This window comes from Lepisma saccharinum, chromosome 10 (genome assembly GCF_977018435.1).
Source record: "Lepisma saccharinum chromosome 10, izLepSacc3.1, whole genome shotgun sequence".
Taxonomy (NCBI): Eukaryota; Metazoa; Arthropoda; class Insecta; order Zygentoma; family Lepismatidae; genus Lepisma; species Lepisma saccharinum.
Genome location: NC_139238.1, coordinates 31,269,567 through 31,282,801, shown reverse-complemented (window position 1 = coordinate 31,282,801; position 13,235 = coordinate 31,269,567). Strand labels below are relative to the sequence as shown.

General features: G+C 36.7%; 2 protein-coding genes across 2 annotated transcripts; both read right to left on the bottom strand.

Moving 5' to 3' along the window:
• Positions 1-1,567: 1,567 nt before the first annotated feature.
• On the bottom strand, positions 1,568-4,096 carry LOC145994303 (protein takeout-like). Its single transcript, XM_083130406.1, has 2 exons — positions 3,949-4,096; positions 1,568-1,766 (listed from the first exon to the last, which is right to left on the bottom strand). Exons 1-2 carry the CDS (start codon positions 4,082-4,084, stop codon positions 1,612-1,614), a joined length of 291 nt encoding a protein of 96 aa, XP_082986532.1. The 5' UTR covers positions 4,085-4,096; the 3' UTR covers positions 1,568-1,611.
• A 1,216-nt stretch (positions 4,097-5,312) lies between these two features.
• Positions 5,313-12,642, bottom strand: LOC145994049 (protein takeout-like). The gene is made up of 4 exons (XM_083130132.1): positions 12,479-12,642; positions 8,608-8,700; positions 7,344-7,491; positions 5,313-5,454 (listed from the first exon to the last, which is right to left on the bottom strand). Exons 1-4 carry the CDS (start codon positions 12,552-12,554, stop codon positions 5,313-5,315), a joined length of 459 nt encoding a protein of 152 aa, XP_082986258.1. The 5' UTR covers positions 12,555-12,642.
• Positions 12,643-13,235: the final 593 nt, after the last annotated feature.

The following is a 13,235-nucleotide window of genomic DNA, read 5'->3' as shown; positions in this document are numbered from 1 at the left end:
ACCCAAGATATGATAAATTCGATGACAATAGAAACTAATGTGTAACTAAATAGCAACTGATCTTGTCACAAAAACTTGAAAATGAATAACTTTGATATGTATTATGTATGTGAGGTTTTATTTGAATATGTGTGTACAATTAATCTGCAGAATGTAAATGCGAAGTATGCACTGGATTGTATGTATGACGTACTAAAGCTTGAGTCAATAAAGTTTTGTAAGACATTTATTTATTTCATAATGGAAAACTACTGCCTTAACAATATTTCTCCTCCGTACTAATAACATTTATAGTTACTTTTCTGTTTCAATCTGGTAGAAGGGGAGTTTTATGCTTGAACTGGTTGATAATTGTAAATAAAATTATTCATATACTTGAATCTGTATTTTCTAACTTTGTGCATCTTCTCTGTTTATTATTATTATTATTTATCTTCATAGGATTACAATTAAGCCATGCAATACTTAAATTACAACAGTATTAACAAAAATAATGATTGTATGTCCTAATTACGAGGATGAATGATGATGGAGAAACATTCACAATGGAAGACATATGCCCAGGTCGGGACTCGAATTGTGAGCCGAAATTATGAGTCGATCACTCAACGTGCCCGGCCAACAGTGTGGTTTATTCATGTACTAGTATTAACAAATCACACACAGACACACACACAGCAGTATCGGTATCGGAAAGTATCGGTTGCATTTTATGTACCGATACTGGCCGATAGTTTTGTTAGTCGGCAAAAATACCGCTCGTCACTTAACAGTCTAATTATCGTGGAAGTTATGCAGAATCCAAAATTTCCATTGATTTCGAAACACTATTATGCGAAAAGCTATTTTTTTTGTGATTATGTAACAGGTATTTCAATATTCTGATGTAATATTTCAAAGTAAAACTGTAGTAAAATGATGCTTATAATTGGGGTGAAATTCTCATCCACAAATATTTATCAATTTTTAAAACAAATTAATTAATTAATACAATTTTCAAGCATCAGTATTGGTGGAATTGGTACGAGTATGATATAAACATCGAAGAAAGATTGTTTGTCTTCTCCTCTACACACTGTGAAAGATTGTCAGAACTTTATGAGAACGAGTTTGTTGATTTTTTGTTTTAAGAAGACTTTGTGCATAGATAGGCTAATTTGGACCGAACCTACAGTTTAAAGTTAAATCCGAACCAGTATGTGCCTCCGTCGGGTCTTGAACCCAGGACCCCTTGATTACAAGGTGACGACGTTACAACTACGCAATCGAGGAGGCCCAACGCAATGCAAATACTTATTTTACTTACTTTAGAACCTCCCCGATGGCGTAGCGCTAACGCTTTAATGTAACCTTGTAAGCGAGGGGTTCCGGGCTCGATCCCTGCTGGAGGCATATAGTGGTTCGTGCCTCACTTTAAACAGTAGGTCCAGGCTTGATTTCCCTATCTGCACATAAAGTGGACTTAAGACTCAAATGTTTATAGCTTGCATTTTGAACAATTACCACTTTCGAATCCTGAATTTCCAAACACATAGCTTCTTAATAGAGTAACAATAAAAGTTATATGTGGGAGATTATGTTTAATATTTTATACAATAATTAATAACATGACTACAAAAGAGGGAACATTTTCTCGTATGGTATCTTCGCAAACACTTGATCGATGATTGTGGTTGCTATGTGGTCTAGCACCCTCTCTATGACAGGTTTTAATTCGAGGAAAACCTCTTCCCAGTTGCTTGTAAGGAATTCATTCATTTGGTTTCCTGCAATAAAGGAACAACAAAATAACTTTATGAATAATATATTATATATAACTGGCGTAATTTATTTATTTATTTAGTCAGTTACTGCCTCAACAGAAGTAAATCCTCCAATTACAGAAGAAGATAAGTTTATAAACACACACACACCCACCCACACACACACACACAAACACACACACACACACCCCCACACAAACAAACAATAGAAAAAACCTAAACACAACAAATGCAATTAGGATACATATAAACATGCATAGACAAATAGTACAAGTAATCAATTATATAATCGCAAATAATCAACTTAAACAATCGATATCTTTCAGTTGAATTTCAAGTACAAATTAGTTGTAATTAGTATAATTACATATGTTGAATATTGTATTTGTACATAATTGTAGAGTAATCTAGAAGATAAGATAGTTCTACCAAAATAATTACAATATATTTATTATTATACATTTGATTCAATCAATTTCCTGGAATGTTTGAAAGGCAATGAGAACTCTAAGCTCTGGTTATTTATTACTAACGCTGTAGTAATACAAATCGCACATTCTACTTAATGGACTGCTTTTATATTTCTGAATTGTAGGTGTTTTAGAAATCAGCAAATTTCACCCATGTAAATTATTTTTCCTCGTGTTGAATTGCAGTTGGCTGGGAAAATAACTTGTGCAATATACAGTTTACAGTTTTATACAAGTATAATTGATATATAATGTCCCGCCTATTACAAAGCCTTTTAAAATTAAATTCTTGTAACACAATTTTGTATGTCACATTTTGTTGCAGTGGCTTATTATATTTTGTATTATATATATATATATATATATATATATATCAAAAATTTCTTCTGTATTCTCTCTGCGGTATTTTCATGAGATTTGTGCATTGATGACCATATAATGGAAGCATATTCAAGGCTACTTCTTACAATACTGTTGTATATGGTTGTGAGACAGTTTATACTTCGGAAATTCTTAGTATTTCTAATAATGAAATCCATTAATTTATATGCGTTATTAACATCATATGAAATATGTTGTTTGAACATTAAGGTACAATCAATAAAAACACCAAGGTCTTTTACCACATATACCTGAAGAAGCTATTGATCATTTATACAATACATATAATGGATAGTGTTTCTCTTATTTGATAATTTCCTAAAGCAATTCCTTATGTTGAAACTAAGATCATTTATACAACTCCATTTATACAATGCAATTAGATCTTTTTGAAGTTTGAATGTATCTTCTACAGTAATAATTTATTTATATAATTTTACATCATTAACGTACATGAGGTTCTTTGAATAATGTAAGAATCCGATTAATGAGCGGGCGAAGTTCAGACAGGTTGCTGTAGGCCAGGTATAATTACAAACGGATGGTGCATATCGTATGTACCATAGTCACTGGACCATATTAATATGACGTCATTCGCCAAGACTGAGTCCAAACACGTGCGAAAAGTGACAAACTTACTATTATGATTATATTGCAATAAATTAACGTAGACTGACGTCAGAAAGATTATTGGCGACAATGAATTTTATGTAGTAAGAATGAGAGCATAAAGTTGAACAAGGAACGAAATTGAAACACTTTACAGAAAGAAGCATTCGCCAATTTCTCATGAACAATTCTGATGTTCCCTCCCACTTATGGCAAAAAATAGCTATAGTCCCTAATTCCTTTACTAAACCCATTTATGCTCCTATCTGTTTGCACTTTACCAACCATGTAACTCGAAAACAACACATTTCCGGACTAATATTTATTAATAAAATAACTTTATATGTTCCCTTCTCTCCGCAGAACTTCGTGTCAAACTTTCTCGAAATATTTTGTGAACACCCTGTATAGATATACAGTGTGTTTTTCATCGTGTTAGACTCATATTTCCACGCGAAAAGGAAATGAGCAAACCTTCAATTGTACTGCGTGAAAACGAATGGAGCGAATTGAATAGTTAAAAATTTATGTGTAAGCCTACATACGCACCTTCAAAAATAATATGACATCCGGGCAAATAAACATTTTGTTGACATTGATTGTTTTCCCTTTAATTTTTTCAGACGTTTCAAAATCAGAATTTAAAGTATTTTAGCAGAATACATTTTTCTGGATGTATAATAATCCAAGTTTCTGTTTAAATTATATTCCATCTACATACATACCCAGCAATTTATTTCCATTGAAGAGATTTTCTAACTTAAAAACAATTCCATTCGCAGATACAGTCCAATCAGTATTCTTTATTTTTGCGTATTCCAAACCGTTCTTCTTCTTAATTTTGATAAAGTTCAGAGTCATATTACCACCAACATCAACTGAAACGATAAGCCATTTATAATTAGAAAAATAAATCGTGTATTACACGGTCGTGATAATTGGGTATCGAAGTTTAAAGGTTATTAATTTATTGAAAGTTATTTTAAGCAATAATATCCAAAAATCAAAATTTAGACTCAAAAAACAATTGTTTCCAATTATAATTATTTTCATCTGATATAATTTGATTAAATAGTATCTCCACAATGTGCCGTACTTAAAAGTTAATTTAAAACTATTTCATCTTAAAATGCACTATAGAAATTAGTACATATGTTCGGTTTACCATTGTCTTAGCTAACACTAAATATTTATTTCCTTTATCTTGACTTTTCATTGTTAAAATTAAATTTTATAGCGAGTATTGGTTTCAAATCAATTATTCGTGAATGTTTCTTGGTTTCAATCATCTTTATATGTAAAGAAGAGTTCAATAAAGACATTGTGTTGGGAAAAATTATGTTTGTTTATATTCAGTAACCATTTCATGTGATTAGACATAAAATAGCCTGTCTATTTCCGGGTCTTTTCGCATAAAACGCATTCATGAATATCGTATTTGTGCTCTAACGTATATCAATACCTTGGAGTGGTGTGTGTCCTTCACTGTTGCCAATCTTTGCTAAATATAATTTCAAAATTACCACCACAAATAATTGAAAATTACACTACCCAATCATTCACTTCAATTCAAATTGCTCGTATATTTTGTTTTGATTTCCACACAAGCATGCCAAATCTAATCATATGTACTGAGCCTCTTTCTTTACTAGGGGCCTCCCCGATGGCGTAGTGGTAGCGTCGTCGCCTTGTAACCAAGGAGTCCCGTGTTCGATACCCGGTGGAGGCACATAGTGGTTCAGATTCCACTTTAAACTGTAGATTCAGTCCCGATTAGCCTTACTGTGCATAAAGTGGACTTAAACCACTAAATCAACCAAACAACCAATCTTGCTTTACTAACTAAGGCAAGGGGGTCTCTGGTTCGATACCCGGTGGAGGCACATAGTGGTTCGGATCCCACCTTAAACTGTAGTTCCAGTCCCGATTAGCCTTACTGTGCATAAAAGTGGACTTAAACGCCAAATCAATAAATCTACTCATTAAGGGTATGTATACCGGTACCCATCTCCTTCTGTGACGTCATTTCTTACAAGCAAATCACAGTTCTATATCAGTGAAGGACCCACCTGCATATTCCACCTTGAAATTACTCACCGAATGTTATATTTCCGTTTCCTTCTCCTTGAATTGGAAGCAACAAGACCCTTCCAGACACTTTGTATGGTCCGACAACAGTAAATTTTGGGGCTGTTAAAACCAGGAACATTTTCCCCTTCTCTATGTCAGCCCTGGAACAAACAAAAAATATCCTGTCAATTTTTGTGTATCCTGAGGTGGGTTACATATAAACACACACACACAAGAAAAACTAATTAAATTAAGCTGACAAGCAAAGAAGAAAAATAACAAGAGAAAATAATAAAATTAGGGGAGAAAGAGTTTGAGAGATGTTATAGATTCTGATAGGAGTAGTCAAAAACAATACATGTAGAAGAACTGATGAAATTAATACAAGGATAGCTACAGGAAGTAGATACTTGACAGCATTTAAGATATCCATCTCTCTTTCCCTTTGTTGTATCGACGTCGCCATTGTTGGCCGCACCATGTCCTTGGCGGCCAAGACATTTTTGGTGAACGATAATTGCCAAATAGGTGTTGGCAACACTTGGCTTCGAGGAAGCAGTATCATGACTAAATGACGTCGTTGTGTTCGTGCATATTTATCCCTTGTCATCAGTACAACAGGGAATGTTTTAAGTATCCAGGTATAAGTTTGTGTTTTTAAACGTGTATTCTTCATAAGGTGAGTGTTTCTCCAGTTACACACCTGCCCAACCACCGAAAGTTTGGATTACCAACTGGAACGGGTCTACGTTCCCCGACAGCCATGTTGTATGGCTCTTGAAGTCTCCGGCCTGGTACATGGAGGTCTGTGATTCAATTGTTACTAAACTTTGGTTTGTATTTTATGTACAGAGTCTAACCATTAGGAATTCTGTGCTTATTTGATTCAAATTTTTGTTTGGTCCATTGGTCAGAATGAAAGGTCTGCAAGCATGAATGCTGAATTAGAAGTGAAGACATGGATAGACGAAAGAAAACTACTCACACATAGATTTAAAAATACACACAGAACCGAGAACTAGTTAATTGACACATACTTACATGTTCACCTCAATAGCACATTTACTTCCATAAGCTGCAAATGATGCACTTGTTGGTGTGTCAAAATACACACAGAAATGCAGAAAAGGACACAACAGTTATAAGATCAGACGAGGTAATTCAAAGAAGACATAATTACACATTTAGCTGTGTTAATTGATGCATTTAAAGTGAAATATTGTTATCTTTGAAGTGATCTCGTCTGATCATCCCAATTGATGCACCAGCTGATAAAAGTGCTATTTTTATAAATTTCTCTGTGTATTTTGACCCACCAAAAAGTGCATCATTTGCAGTTTATGCAAGTAAATGTATTATTGGAGTCAATATGTATGTATCAATTGCAGTGGCGTGCGGTGACCATTTAGATAGCCGAAGCACTGAATATATAATTTTTAACTTAAGTTGAAACACTCCGATACACTCTGAGTAGAGTAAACTAACTCCCTGTCCGATGCTAGCTTCGTTTGCAGAAGAAATACACGTACACGGCCGGTGATCTTGAGGTACGCGCGCAACTGTCTGCCACTGCTGAACTGATGCGAGAGGGAGATCGCTTCGGCTCAATCTCAGTGCAGGCCTGCAGGGGCTGGTATTTGTGTGTAGCGAAGAAATCGAGCGGTTTTATCTAGATATTATTGAATAATCGTGTGATTATAATGACATAATTACGTTATTTCATATTGCATTCCGAAGCAGTGCTTCGGTAGCTTACATTGTATGCACGCCACTGATCAATTGACACGTTTTGGATTCTGTGGATATATATGTAAAGTTAAACATTTCGATAGCCATACAACATAGCATCCAAGCCTTAAATCAACTTCATAATCATCAACAACAGGCTACTAGACATGTTTTTGCTTCTTCTTTCTCACATCCTGTATATGACATGGTTATAACCGCATTAAAGAACCTCAACCATAACAGCATGTTCTATCATGAAGTATTTCTTGTGCTTGAAGAAATAGCAATCCAAAACAAAGAAATGCAATTGAATTGTACATACCTTGCAGATTTTATATCCACATCTTTGAGTCCAACGAAGTGGAAGTTCTTAAATTCGATTTTCATGGATACGGGACCTGTTCCTTGTTGCACAACTAACTCCTGGAGGAATAAGGGATCCGTGGGAGGAATACCATATACCCTGTCACCTTCAAAAAGAGAATAATCAGTTCTCTATTTACACAGATGGTAGTGAAGAGTTGGAGAACAGAAGAGAAAGATTGATTGATTAAATGTGAAATTGTGGGTGCGTCAGCACTTAGAATACTTTACACCCGTCACATTATAAGGGGTCTAGCCCTTAACATAACTAAAATTTAACTACTATAACATAACTACAATGCCGGAGGACTAAAATATTCTTATCTGGGTTAAACGCTGAAGCTGTGAAGGGGCAGTCAGCACACACAAGGACAAAACACAGAGCAATACTACAGAGGATTATACTGGCCGTAGGTCCAAACGCCAGAGCCTCGATAGTCTGCAAAATGCAGTCCAGGGTGTACTATGTGGAAGTGAGATTGACCTTTGGGTGTACTACGTGGAAGGCTCACCCCTGACACCCCAAAAGAAGAGAAAGAGATATTGTGTGTGAATGAGAAAGATACATAGTACAAAAAGGAAAGAATGTTACACATATATACAGGGTGAGTCACCTAAAATTACCACCGGAAATATTTCGTAAACAACAATAAATATTGAAAAACTTCTTTCGCAGATATACAGGTATGGAAGGGGCTCATGAAATTAGTGGACACAATACGTTCAACTACGTAAGGAAGTATGATTTTCAACACAAACTTAGTTTTTTTAATGTAAACCCCTTTTCATTTTCAGCTCATTTGAAAGTACGGAAAAAATCATTAACAATGGCTTTTGTTACATTGTAATACGTTAAGTAGTTCTCAAGTAATTGTATCGTGAAGTTGAGCGCAGAAGGAGAATCTCCACTATGCCTGTCGGCAGAGCTGAGCGCAAATGCCGTCGTGCATACAGCCTGCACGCTCGTGCCGCATTTTTGCTTGTGTTGTGATGCATCAGTTCATCACTCATCCTTTTCGTCGCGATTAGTAAAATATAATTGAAATAATAAAAATAGAAAGATAATGAGTTCATAAACATAAATCTTTGTTGTAACTACCTCTAATAACAATAATAATAATAATTTTCAGATGACACTAGAAAACTAGAAATTTTAAAATGACTTAATAATTCACTATCATTAAGCTCAATATGATAACAATAATACTAATACTTCCATTTACCTGATTCTAAATATGGAAACGCAGCTCTTGCAGATTTAATTATGCATTCATTAATGTTTGGGTCATTCCTGTGGCATGCCTTCATGTACGAAGCTGAAAGTATATTTAGAACAAAGATAGTATGTTAAAATTGAGCAAATTGGCATTTAAGTTACTTGGTTATTTCATATATACACTAAATAGAAAATTAGTGCTAACCTATTCTCCGTCCAAAGTATGAACGAAGTTAATGTAAACAATACCACGTGATTTCTGTGTTAGTTCTGGTGTAATTGTGTCCATGAATATATTGTTGCTAGCTGTACACCTCATAATACGAAGTGGTATCAAAAAGTTTTGCCTGTTGAGGTATAATTTGTTTAATAATGGAAAGATTGAATATAGTATAGTTTGCCTGTAGTGTCCTCTACTCAAAGTTACCCTAACACATAGTTCCCATCACGTTAGATGCATTTCTTCGAGCGTTTCATCCAGCCCTCAAAACCAGTTTGGAAAAATTCCACAGAACACTCCTTGCCTCACCGTTTAGATCTGTTTTAACCTCCTGTAGGTCATCGAATCTCATGCCACGAAGCACAGACTTGCCTCAGACTTTATGGTATCCCAAACTCTCAATCATTGCATGTGTGACCCATAGGGCATGTGCACTGCATCAGAAATTTCCTGGATGGTGATGCGTCTATCCTCTCGAATGAGCTCATTCTCCCTGTGGCGGTTGTCGGCGGTCAACGATGTTGATGGCCTGCCACTCCTTGTCATGTCCACAGTTTCGGTTTCTCCCACTTTGTCCGAGCTTCGTGGCATGAGATTCGAGGACCTACAGGGGTTAAAAAAGCTTTCAAAAGGTGAGGCAGGTAGTTTTCTGTGGAACTTTTCCAAACTGGTTTTGAGGGCTGGATAAAACGCTGGCACAAATGCATCGAACGTGATGTGAACTATGTGTAAGGGTAACTCTGAGTAGAGGACACTACAGGCAAACTATATGTATGTTCATTGTTTCAATCTTTCCATTATTAAACAAATTATACCTCAACAAGCAAAACTTTTTGATACCCCTTCGTACGATAACACAACTTCAATACAACAGCTATGTTGAGTGATCTGGCTTCATCACATGCACTATATTCCTACGCGCAAGATTCATGCGCAGCTGTCATTCGAACAACCAATAGGATTCCTCATAAGCCACGTGTGCTTTGTTTATATTAACTTCCTTCTTACAGCGGCCAGAGAATAATATTACAAAAGAGGGGGGCGAAGTAAACCCCCTCGTCCTGCATACATTCGAGGGTATGTGCTTAGTGTCCTGGTACATTTAAATAAACCAGCACATGAGTTTCTTTGAACTTAACAGTTCTCCAGCCTTTTTATTCTTTTTCTCTACATCTTTATTTTCAATTTAATACATATATACAAAAAGAAAAATAATGAAAATATAGAATTCTATACATACATTGGTCACTTCAAATTTATATTATTGTATTGACCCATTCTGGTCACCGGAACAGGTCTTTTGTAAAGTATTGTTTATTTTGTAAGGATTTTAGTTTATTTAGTAATTAGTTAAACAATTAGTAATGTAGTTTAATTCTGAGTTGGTTTCATGTGCGTTTGTGGTTAGTTTTAGTTGTTTAAATGTTGTTATTTTGGGTATGTTATAAATAGGTAGGACAACCATTCTGGAATCTAGAATGGTTTGAGTTGTAAGATGGTAGGGTTGTGGCGGTGATAGTTTAGATGGGAGTGATTTTATGGGAAAAATATACCTACGTATGTATATAAAAAATATACATTAATAAAGAAACAAATCTAGGACAAAACTCGTACTTTGTTAAATAACTGTACTGTACGTACAATACACTAAACTGTGCACTCTTCAATACGTACTGTTTCTTTAAAGCAGTTGCTCAAAATGTCGACCGCTATGATCAAGGCAAACTGCACAGCGGAGCAGCACGGCGTCAGCATCATAGCCATCATTTCTCGTCGGCAAGGCATTCGGTACATAGGAAGCACGCGCCAACTGGGGCGCGTCAAGTATCTGAGCGCTCAGCGAGCAAAGTGATCGCTAAGCTAATTGATGGCCAAATAGGCGTTGCTTCCCAAGCACTTCTCACTTGATCGCTGAGCGAACTTGAACCTTGCTCGCCACAGGTTTGAGCCACAGAATATAGCGTTTTTGTGTTTCGATCTCGTGAGGCAAAGAGAAGAAGAGGAAAACTGTATGAGGGTGGCGAGCCGCGAATGGCGACCAATGTGTAAATATTTGCTTGCTATATAGCGTAATTAGAGAGGAAGTAACAGAAAGTGATGTAATATTCCAGTTTTTGTATTAAAATGAAAGTTTTGTTTATTCCAGGGTGTGCGGGAAAGAATTTTTTGGGTCGGGACGGGAAAAATTCGCAACTTCCCGACAATATCTGGAAATTTCGGGACGGGAAATGTTCAAAATTTCCCGAAGGTGTGGAAATCTCGAATTCTACACTTCATTTTCACTTTAAGTGATTGTTTTTGCATTTCTGGTACAAAAAATAACAAGTTTCGATAAGTTCCAGACATTTACGATGCGGAAAACGTCCAGAATTAACGAGTTTTTTAAAATGGCCATTCGATATTTTCCGATTCCTCGGGAACCCAAAAATTCGGGAGATCATTTACCGAAGTAGGGATCGGGACGGGAATTTTTTTTCCCCGAACCCGACTTTTCGAAACCCCGCACATCCCTACAAGTAATAAATATTAAATATACACCGTAGTTTTGGAAAGCTGTGCAAGGGTGTGAAAATGAAAATTTCGACAGTTTTGTTCGCATCAACTATTCTATTTCCATAATTAACAGCTATTCAAACACCGAAATCTTGTCCACTCGACGCAGCCACATTGATCACAGTTTATTCAAAGGCACTGATATTTTGATCAATGAGCAAACAGCGTCAAGTAAATGATTTGTCTGCTGAACGAGTGAAAATCTTGCTCAGCGAGCGTCGCTCAGATACTTGACGGGACGCTGAGCGACATTGGACGCTCTAACATCCTAGGAGATTGACGCACATCTTCAGCGGCTGCAAAAAACCTAGCAACCAGGTGCATGGGAATGTCGACTCGAGTCTCGTAAACTAAGCGAAAATCTTGGCAATCAGTCCAATGGTACTGCGGCGAGTAAACGTACCCAAAGGTATAATAGTATGAACTAATGAAAGACATGTAATTAGTCTGTAATAAGGTACCGGACGGTGTTGTTAAAGGTCCAGGAAGCCATACAATTCTAATGGGTTCTATTGGGTTCCGCTGAAGGACCGGAAACGTTTTTTCTCGCCCTATTTAAATTTATCCTGAAGAAAGGTCCCTGGACTGTTTTTAAACTGGGCGGGAAAAAGAGTCCTGGATCGAATTTAAATACTTTGCAGATAAAAAAGGTTATTTACGGTCCAGAACCCATTTACGCTGCTTGCTGATTTTCTCTCCTGGAACACCATGAGTCCCGGGTTCGAATCCCGACCTGGGCATGGATGTTTATGAGTGTCCATTCATGTATTTCATCATGTCACCACTCATCCCCATCTTCGCAAATTAGCCAAAAGTGGCACAAAATGCGAAGTAAAATAAAGCAAATTAATCAATCTCTCCTGAACCGGAATTGAATTTGTTTAAAATTCAGGATCTTTCACAGCCCTGGTACCGGGGACCATGGGATCTTTATATCAAAACACTCAGTCAACATCCCTGAACAACCTGTGAAAGTTTGTCGGTAGAGTTCCGTTTCACCCTTTATATGAAAGTGACAAACGCATATGTGAGTTCAAAGCATTAACTTGGCCATTGCAAAAAGAGAGGTCAAACTAATTCTGTATGTGGATTATATGTTACTCACGCATATCAAGACCATCAGCGGCTCCAAAGTAGACGCCGAGGAGGAAGGTCAACACAGCAAAGCACTCCATTGCCATTCGCAAGGCAAGACACACTGCGCTTCGGCGGTTCTCTCAGCAACCTAATATTGAGTAAGCCACTTCCTCTAAGAAAACCGGCTTTAAATTGTTCTTTCACTGCGTTTTTCTGACTCCATTGTTCTTAATTAGCATCCAAAGTTCGCTCACGTAATCCCAATTATGACAATTGCCCTTGAACGAGAAATACAGGTTTCCCAAAGATTTCCACATTGAGAGGAAGATCTGTGTCTTGCCAAAAACTGCCCACCATTCTTTGCACAAGAGAGGAAAGCATGAGCCATTTTGAAGAACCAATGACGAAGCGAGCCACCACAGGCAAATTTTCCTTGTCTGGGTTCCTCTGGATGACCTCGGCCATTGCCCTAGTACGTTGCAATTTACTAGGTGCGGCAAAGGTCAGTGACCTCCACTCAACCTTTAAGGTATATAAATGATAAGTTTGCAGAAGTGCGTCTAACCCTCTGGCATTCCTAAATCCGACGATTCATTGCCTCCAATGACGAATTTAGGGGAGGTCAGGACCCCCCGAAAGACTTACCAAGTACAAAAAATAAATAAACAAAATATGTATACTTTTTTGGCATTTGTTAGATAAAATCGAAGGTTTCATTACAGTCGAACTTATTGGAAGACGAGAAATTGGAACTAAACGGCTTCAAAGAATAGTTCCAAAGATTT